Source organism: Beta vulgaris, chromosome 3 (assembly GCF_026745355.1).
Source record: "Beta vulgaris subsp. vulgaris cultivar EL10 chromosome 3, EL10.2, whole genome shotgun sequence".
NCBI classification, from domain to species: Eukaryota; Viridiplantae; Streptophyta; class Magnoliopsida; order Caryophyllales; family Amaranthaceae; genus Beta; species Beta vulgaris.
Genome location: NC_079204.1, coordinates 17,774,148 through 17,791,220, shown reverse-complemented (window position 1 = coordinate 17,791,220; position 17,073 = coordinate 17,774,148). Strand labels below are relative to the sequence as shown.

General features: G+C 37.0%; 2 protein-coding genes across 3 annotated transcripts in view; both read left to right on the top strand.

Moving 5' to 3' along the window:
* The first annotated feature begins 402 nt into the window (after positions 1–402).
* Positions 403–1,457, top strand: LOC125495529 (uncharacterized). Its single transcript, XM_048640278.1, has 2 exons — positions 403–1,080; positions 1,212–1,457. Exons 1-2 carry the CDS (start codon positions 403–405, stop codon positions 1,455–1,457), a joined length of 924 nt encoding a protein of 307 aa, XP_048496235.1.
* A 6,978-nt stretch (positions 1,458–8,435) lies between these two features.
* LOC104889054 (inorganic pyrophosphatase TTM1) overlaps positions 8,436–17,073 on the top strand; it is a 14,063-nt gene continuing 5,425 nt past the window's right edge. Inside the window, exons 1-7 of one of the 2 annotated variants that reach the window (XM_019248647.3) lie at positions 8,498–8,570; positions 8,780–8,831; positions 10,080–10,445; positions 11,420–11,534; positions 14,440–14,635; positions 14,730–14,843; positions 14,957–15,130. In XM_019248647.3, the coding sequence (XP_019104192.2) occupies positions 10,100–10,445; positions 11,420–11,534; positions 14,440–14,635; positions 14,730–14,843; positions 14,957–15,130 (945 nt within the window). In that variant the 5' untranslated portion in view covers positions 8,498–8,570; positions 8,780–8,831; positions 10,080–10,099. Of the gene's footprint in view, positions 8,571–8,779; positions 8,832–10,079; positions 10,446–11,419; positions 11,535–14,439; positions 14,636–14,729; positions 14,844–14,956; positions 15,131–17,073 lie in introns of both variants that reach the window. The other variant, XM_010674193.4, reaches the window with a different exon arrangement.

Sequence of the window (17,073 nt, the reverse complement as noted above, 5' to 3'; positions counted from 1 at the left end):
TTGAGGACATATATCTTTAGTTTTGTATTTGTAAAAATTATAAAAAGTACATATAAATAAAATACATGTTATAATGAATCTAACAAGATCCCACATCAACTATATTTTTATCCGCGTATAAATTACATATGATGGTCAAAGTGAATTTGTTAATAGTGTAAAATATCAAAGTGTAACAATTAAGATGAAACGGAGGGAGTAATGTTTAAATTAGGTAGAAAAAATTATATTCAATTTATATAATATAATAATTTAGGTTGTTTATTCAAAACAAATTTCTAATATTTTTTTTTTATTTTTTTTTTATGACTTCCTTGAAAGAAAGGAAAACCTCTCTTCCCCTCGAAAAGAGAAACCCTAGCGGTTGGTTGCCCTCCGTTGCGGCGGCCACCCTCCTTTGCCATGGCAGAGGAGATCACCACTTTCGTTTCAAATTTACGTCTTGATGAAGAAGAGGAACAGATCCTCGACTTTGATACTATAAACCCTAATTATGAAAAAACGGTTTCCTTGCTCCTCATAGGGAAACTTCTTACTGAACGATCTTTTAATGTGGAAGCTTTCAAGCGGACTATCACTACTGTTTGGGAGCCCATCCATGGCCTGGTAATTAGGGCGCTCCGTCCAAATTTATTTGCTTTCCAATTTTTCCATTGGCGGGATATGATGAAAGTCCTCAATGGATGCCCGTGGAATTTTGACAACATGCTGGTTCTATTGAAGGAGGCAGACGGTGATGAACCCCCGGATCAGGTAACTCTCAATCAATCCCCGTTTTGGGTTCGGTTAAAAAATCTCCCCTTTAATATGCGTTCTGATAATGTTGTGAAAGCTTTGATTGGTAATATGGGTGACATAATAGAAATTGAGGAAGATGTTCTTGGATTTGGTAGATTCCGTCGTGTCAAAGTTATGCTTGATACTACAAAACCGTTACGCCGGTTTAGAAAACTTAGAGATAAGAAAGGTTGTGAGATACAAATTGACTTTGCCTATGAACGCCTCCCATGCTTGGCTTGTGGTGTTATGGGACATTCCGAAAAAGACTGTCAAGTAGTTTTTGAAGAGGATAAATGCTGGGTTGGTATTTGAGTTTGAAGGCTACCCCTCGTAAGGGAAGAAGTAAAGAATTAGAGGAGGAGAAAACTCTTAAAAACTGCAAAAAAAATCTTTTTGAGGCTGGACCTTTATCGACAAATGATACAAAGCAGGGAGAATTTACTCCACCTCTCTCTCAGTTGCCTGGTCACGCTTTAGAAAAAGGGAAATCATCTTTTGACTTCTCTTCAAGTCTCACTGTTGCTGAAGTGGGGGACAAAGATTCTGAGAGTCATAAAAATTCAACTTTTGTGTCGGCTCCCCATGCATTTATTCCCCCAGATATTTCAATAAAGGCTGCTTTTTCTCCCCCCTTAAATGAGGTGTCCGTGGAACTAAATGAACAGAGGCCCACTTAATTTGTTTTTTCGAGTAGCAAGAAGGTCACTGGTGGAGAGAAAGTCAAGGGGTGGAAACGCTTAGCTAGAGGATCTATGGATGAAAAAGGTGCTAGCACCTTGGTGGATTTTGATACGCAAATGAGGGATCCCAAACATCAGATTGGTTGTGTTAATATGGTGGTTGATCAGGATGAGGGCACTGTGAAGCGTTCGAAGTCGAGTCCTTTTACTGAATTTGCTGCTTCTTTTAGGGCGGAGGTTGGTGATGACCAACCCCGCCAAGCATTATGAATCTCTTATGTTGGAACTGCCGAGGGTTGGGCAACCCTTGGTCAGTTCGTCAACTCCGTTGATGGAGTTCTTTTTATGCCCCTGATATTGTATTTGTTTCCGAAACAATGATTAATAAAAATGATGTTGAGGCTTTAAAAAATCGTCTGGGTTTTCATAATGCTTTCGGTGTTGCTAGTAGAGGTAGAGCGGGTGGTTTGTGTTTATATTGGATGGAGGAAGTTCTGTTTTCTCTAGTTTCTTTTTCTCAACATCATATTTATGGTGATGTAGATGATGGAGGTAAAAAATGGCGGTTTGTGGGTGTGTATGGGTGGGCAAAGGAGGAAGAAAAACATAACACTTGGGCTCTCATTCGCTATCTATGTGCTGACACTTCTCTCCCAATTCTTTTTGGTGGAGATTTTAATGAGATTCTAAGTTCGGGGGAAAAAGAGGGAGGTGTTGATCGAGTTCGTGGAGAGATGGGAAATTTTTGGGATATGATGGATGACCTTTCTTTGCGGGACTTAGGCTATGTTGGTGTTTGGCATACTTGGGAACAGGGAAACTCTCCTGAGACTTGTATTCGGGAGCGTCTGGATCGTTTTGTGAGCTCCTCCTCTTGGCTCAATTTTTATCCGTCTGTTACTGTTGAGCACACATTGCGATACAAATCTGACCATTCAACCATTGTGGTTAGGCCCAGTCGCCACGGTCGGCCCACAGCTAAAAAGCGTAGATTCCATTTTGAGACTTCATGGCTTTTGGACGACAGTTGAGAGGAAGGGATTAATACCACTTGGGCTAGTGCTGCAGCAGAAGGGTTAGTGGGTCGCTTAACTGAAGTAGCCCAAGCTTTGGCCCGATGGAGTGGTGTTAAATTTTGAAAACTGGGCAAGCAGGTGGATGACGCGGAAAAGGAGCTGGAGAGGATCCAATCCCTCCCAATTTCGGCTGCTACTTGTGACTTGCGGATTCAATGTGAAAAGAAGCTTGATGATTTACACTCTAAACACGAAGCTTATTGGTACCTTAGATCAAGGGTGGCAGAAGTTCGGGATGGAGATCGAAACTCAAAATACTTTCATCATAAAGCTTCTTAGCGAAAAAAGAGAAATTTTGTAAAAGGTCTTTTTGATGAAAATGGTGTTTGGCAGGAGGATGGGGATAGCATTGAAACTATTTGTACTGATTATTTTAACTCTATTTTCACTTCTTCTAATCCGTTTGAGTTGCAGCTCCAGGAGGTTTTGGATCTCATTGATCCTGTTGTCACAGATGAGTTCAATCAGCTTCTTTTGAAGCCTTATTCTAAGGAAGAGATTCACTATGCTCTTCAGCAAATGCACCCCTGTAAAGCTCCGAGGCCTGATGGTATGCATGCTATTTTTTATCAACGTTTCTGGCATATTGTTGGTGATGAAGTCCCATCTTTTGTCAGTAATATGCTGCATGGTTCTCTCTCTCCCCGATGTGTGAATCACACAAATATTGCTTTGATCCCGAAAGTTAAACATCCCTCAAAGGCTGCTGAATTTCGCCCTATCGCTCTATGTAATGTTCTCTATAAGTTGGTCTCTAAGGCTCTTGTGATCAGGCTTAAAGGTTTCCTTCCTAGCATTATGTCTGAAAACCAAAGCGCTTTTGTACCTGGGCGTTTGATCACTGACAATGCTCTCATTGCTCTAGAAATTTTCCATTCCATGAAGCACAGAAATCGGAGTCGGAAAGGTATTATTGCCATGAAGCTGGATATGAGCAAAGCATATGACAGAGTTGAGTGGGGTTTTCTTCGAGAACTCCTTCTTACTATGGGGTTTGATGGCAGATGGGTCAACCTTGTCATGGATTGTGTGACCTCTGTTTCTTACTCTTTCATTATTAATGGTGGCGTATGTGGTTCAGTCTTGCCTGCTAGAGGTCTTCGTTAGGGGGATCCTTTATCTCCTTATCTGTTTATTCTGATTGCTGACGCTTTCTCTAAAATGATTCAGAGGAAAGTACATGATAATCAGATTCATGGTGCCAGAGCCAGTCGCAATGGTCCGGATATTTCTCACCTTTTCTTTGCAGATGATAGTTTACTCTTTACTAGAGCTTCCCCTCAGGAGTGCACAATTGTTGTTGACATGCTCAACCAATATGAATCAGCATCCGATCAGAAAATTAACTATGAAAAGTCGGAAGTTTCTTTTAGCAGAGGAGTCAGTATCGAAAGGAAAGCAGAATTGACGCGAATCCTAAATATGCGGCAGGTGGATAAGCATGATCGTTACCTTGGTATCCCCTCTATCTCTGGAAGGTCAAAAAAACAAATCTTTGATTCTCTTCTTGATAGAATTTGGAAGAAACTCCAAGGTTGGAAGGAGAAGCTTCTTTCTAGAGCAGGCAAGGAAGTGTTACTCAAGTCTGTCATACAAGCTATTCCATCCTATCTGATGTTACAAGATCCCTGCGGGAGTTATTCAGAAGATCCACTCAGCTATGGCTCGTTTTTGGTGGGGTAGTTCGGAAAATCGCCAGAAGATTCACTAGAAAAGCTGGGATTCGTTATGCACATTAAAGTGCTTTGGAGGTATGGGTTTCAAAGATCTTAGAGTTTTTAATGATGCATTGCTAGGTCGCCTGGCTTGGAGGTTATTGCGTGAGCCCTCATCTTTATTTGCTAGGGTTATGAAAGCCAAATATTATCCGAATTGTGATTTTTTGGAAGCTCCTCATGGGCACTCATGTAGTTATTCTTGGAGTAGTATATGGAGTTCAAAGCTCTTATTAAGGAAGGCGTAGTCTGGAGAGTTGGTAATGGTTCCCATATTAGAATCTGGGACGACCCTTGGGTCATGGGTGAGGAAGGGAGATTCCTCACTAGCCCTCGAGTTCTGGGGCTTGAAATGGTGGAGGAATCGATTGATTTTGGGTAAAAGGCGTGGAATGTCGATGTGTTGGAAGCAAACTTTAATGAGCGAGATATAAAATGCATTCTTGCCATCCCTCTTAGCACCTTGCCTCTGCGTGATGAGCTAACTTGGGCTTTCACTAAGAATGGTTGCTATTCGATTAAAACCGCTTATATGCTTGGCAAAGGAGGTTATCTTGACCTCTTTCATCAAGCATGGGTTGACATATAGAGCATGGATGTTAGTCCTAAAGTCCGGCATTTTCTATGGCGTTTGTGCTCCTCTTCACTCCCGGTCCGAAGCTTGCTCCACCACCGCCACCTGCTTGATGACCATCGATGCCCATGGGGTTGCGGCAGTAGTGAAACCCAGCAACATGGCAATCTTTGAATGCCCAAAAGTTCGTGATTTATGGTTTGCTAGTGGCTGTGAGATGGTTCGCCAATCTGCCTCTCTTCCCTCTATGTGTGATGCTATAAGAGCCTGGAGTGCATGTGATAAAGGACTTGTTTCTAAAGGTGCTTTTCTTGCTTGGGTTGTATGGGGTGAGCGAAACAACCATGTATTCAACAACGTCTCTACACCACCTCATGTTCTGCTAGCCCGAGTCTTGCGTCCTGTCGAGGAACATGGAGCATACAGCAGCAAGATTTATTCTGGGCGAGGTGTTGTCCCTAGCTCTCGGCCTCGCATTTGGAAAGCTCCCCCTGCAGGTACAATAAAACTAAATATTGACGCTTCCCTTGCTATTGATGGCTGGGTTGGTTTGGGCGTGGTGGCCCGAAATTGTGATGGTGATGTGAGTTTTGCTGTTACTCGGCGAGTACGCGCCAATTGGACTGCTGAGGTTGCGGAAGCAAAAGGGATTGAGCTGGCGGTTCGCCTTTGCCGCAGATATGGGCTGCAAAATGTGGTGATCGAGTCTGATTGTTTAACGGTGATAAACCGTCTTTCTAAGCATGTTATCTTCCTCTCTGATCTTGATATTGTCCTTCATAACATCTTTGCTTCTAGTGTGCATTTATCGTCTCTTATTTGGTCTCATGTTAAACGAGACGGGAATGTTGTTGCCCACAATTTAGCAAGAATTATCTCTTTTGGGGTTGAACAGATATGGGAGGACCACTCACCTCCGGAGGTGGCTCCTTATGTTTTGATGGACAAATTATCAATGGAATAGCTAGTTTTTCCCCTCAAAAAAAAAACTCTAATTTTTCGTTGTCCAAAACGCCTTTTATGTATTTAAATATATGAACGACTCTATTTTTTAAAATATTTAAAATAAAATCCTATGTGCCTCTCTCTATTTCATAAGTCGTAGAACTATATTGTAAATATATCTTATTTCGGAGCATATTTCGAGCACTATCCAATGGAACAAAAATTATAATATTCCAAATTACGTAGCAAAAGTTATACACAGTTTACATAATATAATAATTTAGGTTGTTCATGCAAAATGAAACTCTAATAATTTTAGCTTATCTAGAACTTCTTATGTGTATTTGAATCTATGTAGAACTCTATTTTAAAAAAATATTTAAAATATTAATGACATGACAATCCTATGTGGCGCTCTCTATTTCATAAGTTGTAGAACTATATTGTAAATGGATCTTATTTTAGAGCATATTTAGAGCACTATCCAACGGAACAAAAATTATAATATTCTAAATTACGTAACAAAAGTTATACACAATTTACATAATATAATAATTTAGGTTGTTCATGCAAATCAAACTCTAATTTTAGCTTATCTAGAACTCCTTATATATATTTAAATATAAAAAACTAATATGAACCCGGTGCACACTAACTTAGTGTACACCTTATCCATCTCACGTGAGTTTTAGTGATTACAACTTTCAATTTTTGCCGCATTCAGTGTTGCATGTTATAGTGTATTTTAAAATGATATAGTGTATTTTAAAATCATAGTGTTTTGCTCAGTTTTTTGGCATGATAGTGTTGCATGTTATAGTGTATATTGATATGATTTAGTGTATTTTGAAATGATATATTGTATTTTGACATGATAGTGTTTTTCTGTGTTTTTTTTTTTGACATGATAGTGTTGCATGATATAGTGTGTTTTGACATAATATATTGTATTTTGAAATGTTATAGTGTAGTTTATTTGTATATTACACAAAATTATCATAATCGGTCGTTATAGTGTTTGACATGATAGTGTATTTTGACATGATATAGTGTATTTTAAAATGATATAGTGTATGTTTGTTCTGAACAACTGTTTTTGTTTAAATTTTAAGGCGAGAGAATCTTATTAAAGAGAGAGAAAATCGCGCGGATGTTGGAAAGCGGGAGTGACTAGTTTGTAGTGGGGCACGTGTCTAGGCCTGGTCCATACTATTTTTAATGTGAACCGGGTCCACACAAGAAGGATTGATTTTTAAATATATGTAGAACTCTATTTTTGTAAAAAGAGTTCTTGTTATCCAAAACTCGTTTTATGTATTTAAATATATGTAGGACTCTATTTTTTTTTAAATATTTAAAAGAAAAATTAATGACATGACAATCATACGTGGCACTCTCTATTTCATAAGTTGTAGAACTTATATTGTAAATGGATCTTATTTCGGAGCATATTTCGAGCATTATCCATTGGAAGAAAAATTATAATATTTCAAAGTACGTGGCAAAAGTTATACAAAATTTACATAATATAATAATTTAGGTTGTTCATGCAAAATCAAACTCTAATTTTAGCTTATCTAGAACTTCTTAGATGTATTTAAATCTATCATCAATAAACAAAAATTTCAAAAAGTTAATATTTTAAAAATATAGATTGACATGAATCTAACAAGAGCACAAAAGATAGTCAAAATTACATAATTCAAAACAAGATCACAAAAGATAGTATCAAAAGTTAAAATGGATCGATACTATAGGCCAACCGGCAACCAATACTTTGATTCTCTTGCTATCTAGTGCACACTATGCACTAATCCTCCCAAAAAAGAAAAAAGTTTTTGTCTTTTGAGTTTTTTTTTCCAGAAACAAACTTTTAAAAGTGTCATTTTGTGAGAAACAATCCTATAAATTTTTTTTTGTGACAAACAATCTTTAAATGCGATTTTCTTGTCAGACCAAACCCTTCGACCATTTTTTGGCACGACAAAGACTTGATTTTCTGGTGAAGACTTTTTTTACCCCTTCCTTCTCTATTTCCCCTCCAATTTCTTATTTCAAACCATTTTTTCTCATCTCTTTCACTTCCTTCCCTGACCCATTATTCTCTCACATAACATCTCTCTCGCCTTCTCCTTCTCTCTCCTCCACCCTCGCTGAACGCTGCCACAGAACACCACCACTGAACACGGTCACTGTTGCTCATCCTCTTTCCTTCTCTCCCAAATTTGTCGCCTCTGTTTTCTGTCTCCATTCTTACTGTTAATGGTAACAAGCTTGGAGGAGGGAGTTTTCTTAGGTTAACAACATTGGAGGGCCATGGTTTCTCCCTAGGCTTCCGGCCAGTGCCGATGTGGTGGCTTCTCGTGCGAAGGAGAAGGCGAGAGGGTGAGGATGGAGGATGGAGAATGGGGTGAGGCTGGAGGTTGGGATGGGTTTGGGAGGAAGAAATTGAAGGGAAAAAGAGAGGGAAGAGGGTAAAAAAGAAAATTTTTCGCCGGAAAAATCAAGTCAATGTCGGAAAATGGTCGCAGGATCTAATCTGACAAAAAAATCGCATTTAAAAATTATTTCTCACAAAAAATATTATATAAAGTTGTTTCTCAAGATGACACTTTTAAAAGGTTGTTTTTTATATAAAAAAAAATACTCTTGTCTTTGGATTTTTTATGGACCACGACTGGAGCACGTACGGGAGACCAGTGTTGACTCACGCCGCAGACAATTGTATCGTGTAGAACCTCTCTCCTAGTCTCCTAACTTCCAATTCCAACAATTTGGAAGCTACAAATTTGTTCCCCAGGTATGATGATGAAGAAGAACCCAAATTTCGATAATCTTTATATGCTTAATTTTGTTGGGTGGTTCATTTCATTCATATCTACTTAATATTATTTGGGTGTTTATCTTTTCTGGGTTGTTTTGAGTTTTGGGTGTCCTGTAATTTTATTGCACTTAATCTTTCGTGGAGCTATTATTAATTTAGTGATGATATTCTTTCATTGTTTGTAGAAGATCACTGGGTAGTTGTTGCCTTTTGTACTTGGAACTGTAATTTTGCTAGGTAATTTTTTACCTTATATGATTGTGGCAAAAGTTGTTTATTTTTTCTCTTGATGGGAAATTTAGGCGTTCTTGAATCGAGTTAGATTAGATTCTAATTGTCCCTGCATATTGCATACAATAAGTATTAGGAGCATGCTTTACTGGATAATGCATCAACTTGAGAATACTGCAGGCTGTACGCTAACAATTAACCTTCATGGGATGAAGTTAGGAGTTGAAACTTTTGCAAGTTTTGAGGCAGTAAATATTTCAATGTGATTCTTGAATTACAGGGGACATAATGGCGCAGTGGAAGAAGAAATTGACATATATATTGAAGGATGAATATATGTGAGGGAAAAGTTATAAATGAAAGGCAGAAGGTGATGATAAATAGATGAATTAAATAAACGAAAGAGCCAAGTGGAGGAGGCGTTACAGGGGTGGGTGGTTGATCTCTTTTTTTTAGGGTTTAGGGTTTACGGTTATAGGCGTGGGTGGTTGAGCTTTAACTAGAGGTTGAGGGGCATTCAAAGTAACTGGAGGGGAAACATTGAACGGAATCATCGTCTTGGGGGAAAATTAAACCAGATAGGAAAAAAGGGGTCATTGTATGTTTGAGAAAAGCTGTTTATAAAAGCCAAATTTCAATGGCTCAAAGCCATTTAATACCTCATCTCAATGGTTCAGTGTATTTGATAGTTTTTCCACAGTTCAACTTCAAGAGCACTCTGTAGATTATTTTAAAATTAGGAGACCATGTAAAATTTAAAGCTGCAGGAGCACTATGCTGTTAAACTTGATGGGGGGAGACAGGTACCCTAGGTTGTTAGGATTCAAGACGAAAAAATCTTTAAAACATAGTTAAGTTGGGCTTATTTTAGATGGTAATATAAACACGAAAAGCTGATATCATAGTGTAATTTGGAGGAGAAAACAAATTATGCTTCTTTGAGTTAATTCTAGTTTTAGAAGCTGGCGTGCAATGCATTGCACATGGTTAGAGTTGTCAAATCACGTCTTGCAAATTGCAGCTTGCTCACAGATGCTAATATATTTGATTGACACAAATCGATGCCTTTATGTATAATTCTATAACCTCCTCCATTATATCTGATATTCTGATTAGATTTAAGGCTGTTGATGAACTTAATACTATAGACATATGTAATTCGCCCAATAATTTCTGTGGCTTGATTTTAGGTGATGCAGAGCATCTTGATAAATTTGCTTTGCGTGCTAATCTCTTTTCCCTATGGGCTTGCAGTTTCTGTGTTCTTATTCCGAATGGGTGAAATTGAAACTGCTCCAAATGGGTATGATTCACCTCGACCACGGTCTAATCTCTTAAGGGATCAAGTCCAGTTGGTGAAGAGAAAGGATTCCAATCGCTACGAAATTGTCCCAATTGGCGGTCCCTTAAAATTTGAAAAGGGCTTTTTTGTAGTGATCCGTGCTTGTCAGTTGTTAGCCCAACATAATGATGGAATAATATTAGTTGGAGTTGCTGGCCCCTCGGGTGCTGGGAAGACTGTGTTTACTGAAAAGATGCTCAACTTCATGCCCAGTATTGCTGTTATATCTATGGACAACTACAATGATGCTAGCCGAATCATTGATGGGAATTTTGATGGTGAGGTCTCTAATCTATCTTCTTTAGCTCTGGATTTGAAATCTTATGTTGGCTTATCAAATACTTCTTATTTCTATTTTCTTTCTTTTCCAGAGGGCAGGGATATTTAAATCATATACACAATGCATATTGTTTAGATGTTGAGAGACTTGCTTTTGGAGATTTTCGCAGCTTTCTAAGTGTATAAGTATCAATCTGTGCCTGTGTTGAGCACAGGTATACGAGGTTGATGTAAAATTCTAATGAACATAAGTTTTCAATATAACTTTTGGGCATATAACCATTTTCCTGATGTCTCTTTGCAAATGTCAAACTGTCTTTAAATCCTTTGCACTATTATTTTTGCCCCTGGTTATGCATATAGTGCTTGGCAACGTGCATTCATATAATTCAGATGGAAATTTGTTGCTCGTTTTGCAGTGGGAATCAAAGGTTCACATTAACTCAGAAGCTTGTAGATTTATAAGGGGTCAAAGGATCTTTTGTAGACAGATTTCATTGCTGAGAGGCCCATATTTTGGATTTTCCCTGTTTTTTTGATCATAGCATTTGAGTTTTTCATCTTAGATTTATATGGAAGTTGTGTAGAAAAAGGTTCCTTTGGCGATCCTCTGTGCTAATGGATGGGATTTTTTTTGTGCAATTTTCATGAGTTAAAGTCTTGCCGCATTTCAGCTCTAAAATTTTGTTTCAAGCTTGCTGTTTCTGTCCCACCTTATCTTTTTGTATCTTTCCACTCTACTACTTATCCTAAACTATTGTGCATTGATGCATGTATGACCTGTTTTCTTGTTTCCGGGGAAGATGAGGGTTTTTTTGCTTTACTTGTTTTCTTAGTTGGGGGGTTATGAGTTTCATCTTTAGGTACTACATTGTGAGTTCCTCATGTTTTATCATTGGTATTGGTACTTTTGACTAATATATCTAAAATTTGGCCCAACAAATGAGGTAACAATATTTCTCTTCTGAACCAGATCCACGGTTGACAGATTATGACACACTGCTTCAAAATATACATGATCTGAAAGCAGGGAAGCCTGTTCAGGTTCCAATATATGATTTCAAGTCTAGCTCTCGAACGGGCTACAGGTTGGGTCCTTGTCATTCTCTTTTCTGATAACATTTTTACTAATTATCCAACTAGTCTGCTGTCACTGTGAGTAGAAAGATGAAGAAGCTTGTTACTTCCATCTTCCATAGCTAATGACGCATATAAGCAGATATGCTTGATCCTCCTTCCTCGAGCGTTTGAATTTCTTATATTGCATTCTCTGCAGCTAAGTGTTCAAATTATGCATAGACAAGAGTGACAATCTGGCAGCATCTTATAGACTTATACCAACTGATATGCAATGTTTCAAGAGATATATCAGATTCCGGGGTCACAGAACAGATATATCCCCTGTTGTAAAGAGTTGTTCAGCATTGGTCATACCAGCTGATACAGAGCCTGATATAGATGAAAGAGACCCATATGGCCAATGTAATTGATATTAAAATTGTGATACGCCAATCATGATCTTTTAAGAGGCACAACAATATTCTTTCCCCTAGTGGCGTTGGATCATTGCTGCAACCAACAATTTGATTTCCTGCGTCCTGTATGGCCATAGGGAGGTTTACAAGTGCGAAACACAAACAACGGAAATATCTACTTAGATGGTTTCGCAAAGACTGATGAAAAAAAAATTTTTAACTGTAGGAACTAGGAAGTATAAATTATTTTGTAAGCTACATAGTAATAAAAGTAATCTGGTGTTCATACTCATGGGAGGTTTAAGAGGAAGAAAGAAGCAGATACCTTTACTACACCTGGAACTTTAGATCTCTGTGGTAGGAGCGACGAGGGATTCTCTAATCAGGTACATGGATCCTGGAGCACTATTACTTCGTACAAAGGGTCATGTCTTCCTCAACTCTAATTGGTCAATGACCTTAATATTAGCTCTTTCTTATCTTTGCTTAAATGATCTTCTCATGTCTTTCCATGAGAACATCTTGATACCACTTCTTAACATGTCTAAACATTTAACCCTTATTTCTTGGCTATCCAGTATTACCTTTAATACAAATAAACCACATTATCACCAAAAAGGTTGTAAAAAGATACCAATGTTATTTTCCGGTATGTGGACTTAGGTTTCCAGTGTTGAATTCTCACATGCTGCTCATATTTTCTATTTTTTATTCTTTTTTCCTTCTTCCCTTGACGCTCCAATGAATAGGACATAAATCATTTGAATAATAAAAAAACAAGGGATGAGAAAACGAAGAAAAAAAACCATGTGCACGGACAAAGTCAATGCCGGAAATCTAAGCCAACATACCGGAAAATGACATTGGTACCTTTTTACAACCTTTTTGGTGATAATGTGGTTTGCGATTGGTTTTAAAGGTAATACAGAAAAGCCAAGAAGTAAGGCTTAGATGTTTTAGACATGTTAAGAAATGATGTCAAGGTGTTCTCATGAAAAGACATGAGAAGATCATTTAAGCAAAGATGAGAAAAGAAATCTAAGTCAAAGCATTAGATTAACGAATTGGTACCCTTTCTTAACCTAATATCTTCATCTTTACTTTCTATGTCATGGAGAGGATCTAGTTTGATAGCCACTTGGTAGATCTCCTTTAGTTTGACTTGGTTTTTCATGTTGCAGTTACCTTCATTTATCAGATATGTCTCATCTACATTATTCCATCATTGCCTTCAAGGAGCAAGTGGCATTTTGCTGATAAATGCAGGTTACTGCAACATGAATCAGATATGTCTCATCCTTTATATATATTCCATAATCTTGATTGCAGAGCTTGAGGCATATCTATTATTTAAACTTACTGTCTAATTCATCAGTCCATCTTTGTTCAACACAGATTAAGAACGTGCTGACTTCAGTGTACTCCAAAGATCCAAGTTGCTCTTCTTTGTTTTATTTACCGAACAATGTCTATGTGAACAACACAGAAGATTCAAGATTGTACATTCTGGTAGATTGTCTTAGACTCTTCCTGTCTTAGAGCTTATTCATGACTCCTACAAATAGGATGGGAATCAAAGTTTTAAACCTTCATGTAGCCTGGCACCAATTGAGAAGAGTAAAACATCCTTACTAGGCATTTTCATGACAACATTCACTTAACCGGAATCCTGTTTCATATAGCCATGTGTAGACCTTTATGTTTAGCTATGCAGTGCCCTCTGAGGTGTCTATATGTCTTGCTTAGATCTCAGAAATTCAGAATAATATCAAACTAGTTTTCGGGGATGAATTTATCTTTAAATCTTATGCCAATTGTCCTCTCTAATATACTACCTCCGTATTTTTTTAGTTGCACCATTTGCTTTTTGGCACTATTCATCAACCAACTTTGTTAAGCTATATTGCACCATTATATAAGAAAAAAAACATAGTCAAGTGGGGTCTTGTTAGATTCATAACTATGCAAGGATTCCAAATATTTAATGTTTATAATTTTTACTTACACCCAATAAGAGATATAAACGTTCAAAGAAGCGTCTCGGCAAATGTGAAAAAGTAAATGGTGCAACTAAAAAAATACATAGGTAGTATATATTTAGGGTGCGACTGAGCTGTGTGCTACCTCTATAACTATCTGGTAGGTGACCTGTATGGTAGATCATATAATGAGTCTATTGCTCTATTTTCTTCTGATGACATCTTTTCCTGATTTGAAAATAACACTAAACAAAATTGTTTACCAAGGCCTTCTTATCTAAGCATTATCACACTTTTGGAGGCATTTTATAGGGTTTTATCGCTCTTCCACTTTAAAACTTTTGCAAGTGTGCTTTGACGTCTTCCTTTTACTATGATAGAAAATTCTGATAAATTTGAGTACTTCATGATTCACATCTGGCTTCATTCTTTGTCTTATTTTGTTTTTTTCTATGAAATTATTATGCTGATTAATATCATAATGTTTTCATTCCTTTTCTTTTCTGGGTCTCTTTGCTAAGTGTTGGTTACTTTCGCAGAACGATTGAAGTGCCTAGCTCGCGTATAGTAATTATCGAGGGTATCTATGCATTGAGTGAAAAGTTGAGGCCTTTCCTGGATCTGCGTGTGTCCATAACTGGTGGAGTACATTTTGACTTGGTGAAACGTGTTTTACGGGACATCCAACGTGTTGGGCAAGATCCTGAAGAAATAATTCATCAGATATCTGAAACGGTCATCTTGTTTGAGATTTTGTTACTTGTGTGAGATTTGTTTTCTCAACCTTTCTGTTCACTGTGAAAGGTCTGACCATGGTTTTCTATGACAGGTGTATCCTATGTATAAGGCATTCATCGAGCCTGATCTTCAAACGGCTCATATTAAGATAATGAACAAATTTAATCCTTTTACTGGGTTTCAGAATCCCACTTATATTTTGAAGGTTGAGTGCTCACTTCTGTTGTGATCCAATTAGCACTTTAATTATATTTAAATACCTTAAACTGATGTTTTATCCCTCCTATCTCTAGTACTAAGTGGTTTCTCTTGCTGTAGTCAACAAGGATTGTGGCAGATGAAGAAATCAAATCAGTGATGGCAGAAGAACACAAGGAAACTAAGGAGGAAACATATGATATATACCTTCTACCGCCTGGTGAAGATCCTGAAGCTTGCCAGTCATACCTGAGGATGAGGAACAGAGATGGAAAATACAATCTCATGTTTGAGGTTCTGTGCCTTCTTTTCTCTTGCTTTATTGTCCCTTGACAACTGTTTAAATCCATCACAGACACTTTTTCGCTGTAGTCTAGGTCTTTTGATTGTGCTGTGAGGTTAATGCTTATCTTGACAAATCTAACCAATAATCATAATTAAAAATTGGTCGGTAATGTTCAGTTGCAAGTTCTGTGATTGAACTAGAAAAACCTAGGGTATGTCGTGATTTGTGAACTTGCAGCTTTGCTAGTCAACTGAACTTGGGATATTTCTTTTTTTTCTTTTTCATTTTGTGTTTTTCTTTACTATACCTTGAGATAACTAATAATTGGGAAATAATTGTCTTGGAGTTCAATCATGAGCTTCTTGCAGATCTTTCTGTAAACAGAGCTGTAACTCTTTTGGTGCTATGTTGCTTTCTTGATGATCATATTCATAAAGTGACATTTAACTGAATGCTTATTTGGTTTATTACTCCACAAATTTTGCTGTTAAAGCTAACTGTTCATGTTCTTTCTAATAACATTATCGTTACTATCCTAGAGTTGGGTTAATCAAAGACCAGGTTTCTGAAATTATCTGCAATGGTTTAGCTAGTTGCCATGATTTCAATATCTGCAAACCTACTCGAGGAACCAAATGTGAAATTTTGATAAAAAATCTTTGTACTTTGCTCTCGTATTTGAAATTAAGTGTTCACTAGACGCAATAGGGTTATATATTGCTCAAGTTTGCAGGTCAAGCAATATTCTAATTTTCCTATGGTTTTATAGCTTCCTAATTTATCGAGATGGCTATGCCTCTTTAATCTTGATTGCGTCCTTTAGATTAAAGAGGCATAGCCATCTTGATATAGTAGGAAGCTATGCCTCTTTATCTGGGCTAACCGTACAACAAAGACCTAAAGTTTGGGATGTCTTCTAATTAAGGATCTAAAGTTTCAAAACTTATTATTATGGAACCTCAAATTAGATACTTTGGTGTTAATAATGTTACTCTAGGTCTTAATGATAAAACAAATCTATACATTCTAAACTATAAGAAAACACAAACTTCCTTTCCTTTTTCTTTTGAAGGGAAGTTCATTTCCTTTTTAATTTTACTCAATTATATAAAAATTTAGAATTTTACTTTTTGATCACTTGCTCCTTAATAAAATCCGAAATTGGGTACCATTGAAATTTATCATAGCCCCTTGAAATTTTAAAGGGAAAATATAGTATATATATTGATTCATATAAGAACCACTCTTATGGTGAGAACCATTCTCTTTCCGGTCATCTTAAAAACTTTACCCATCACATTAACTGAGATTCACTATATATTCTGTCATTTTGACGGTAAAGAGTAACAAAATTTGATAGAGATAAAACGCGATGGTTTAAATCAAAAACAAACTGCATCAATGTAAAATATTAGGTCATTTTCTCCAAGTAAATGAAAGTGGCCATGAGCAGATGAATTATTAGTATCAATATTAAAGGGAAATCGTTTAAATACTAAGATTTTCCTTTTCCTTTTAGCTGGATATGCCCACTAACATTATTATTGATGTTTACTTACAATTGGTCGAATTACCCTCCTCAGATATTTTATTTTTCATTATAGTTTTTAAGTTTATGGGTTTGTTATAGAAAAATATGAAAACGAAAAGAAAATGAATAAAAGGAGAGAATTTGTGTTTTCTTATAGTCAAGGGCCTAATTTTTTTTTATTTTTATGTTGTTAGAGACCTGATATAATTTTTATTAATACCGTTGCAACTGACATCCAATGTGAGGTCCTTAACAAGAAGTTTTGAAACTTTAGGTCCTTAAAAATAAGAAAACTCAAACTTTAGATCCTTGTCGTTTAGTTAACTTCTCTTTAGCCTGAGAGTTTGATTCCAGTACCCTAAGGTTGCATGTTTAGTTACGGAAAGCGTTGGAGTGTATGAGATCTCCATGTGACGATGA

Coding starts and splice junctions, on each gene's coding strand:
- LOC125495529 (XM_048640278.1), top strand. CDS start 403: ATGGCAGAGGAGATCACCACTTTCGTTTCAAATTTACGTCTTGATGAA. Junction 1,081..1,211: donor TTGAAGAGGATAAATGCTGG/GTTGGTATTTGA, acceptor GATACAAAGCAG/GGAGAATTTACTCCACCTCT.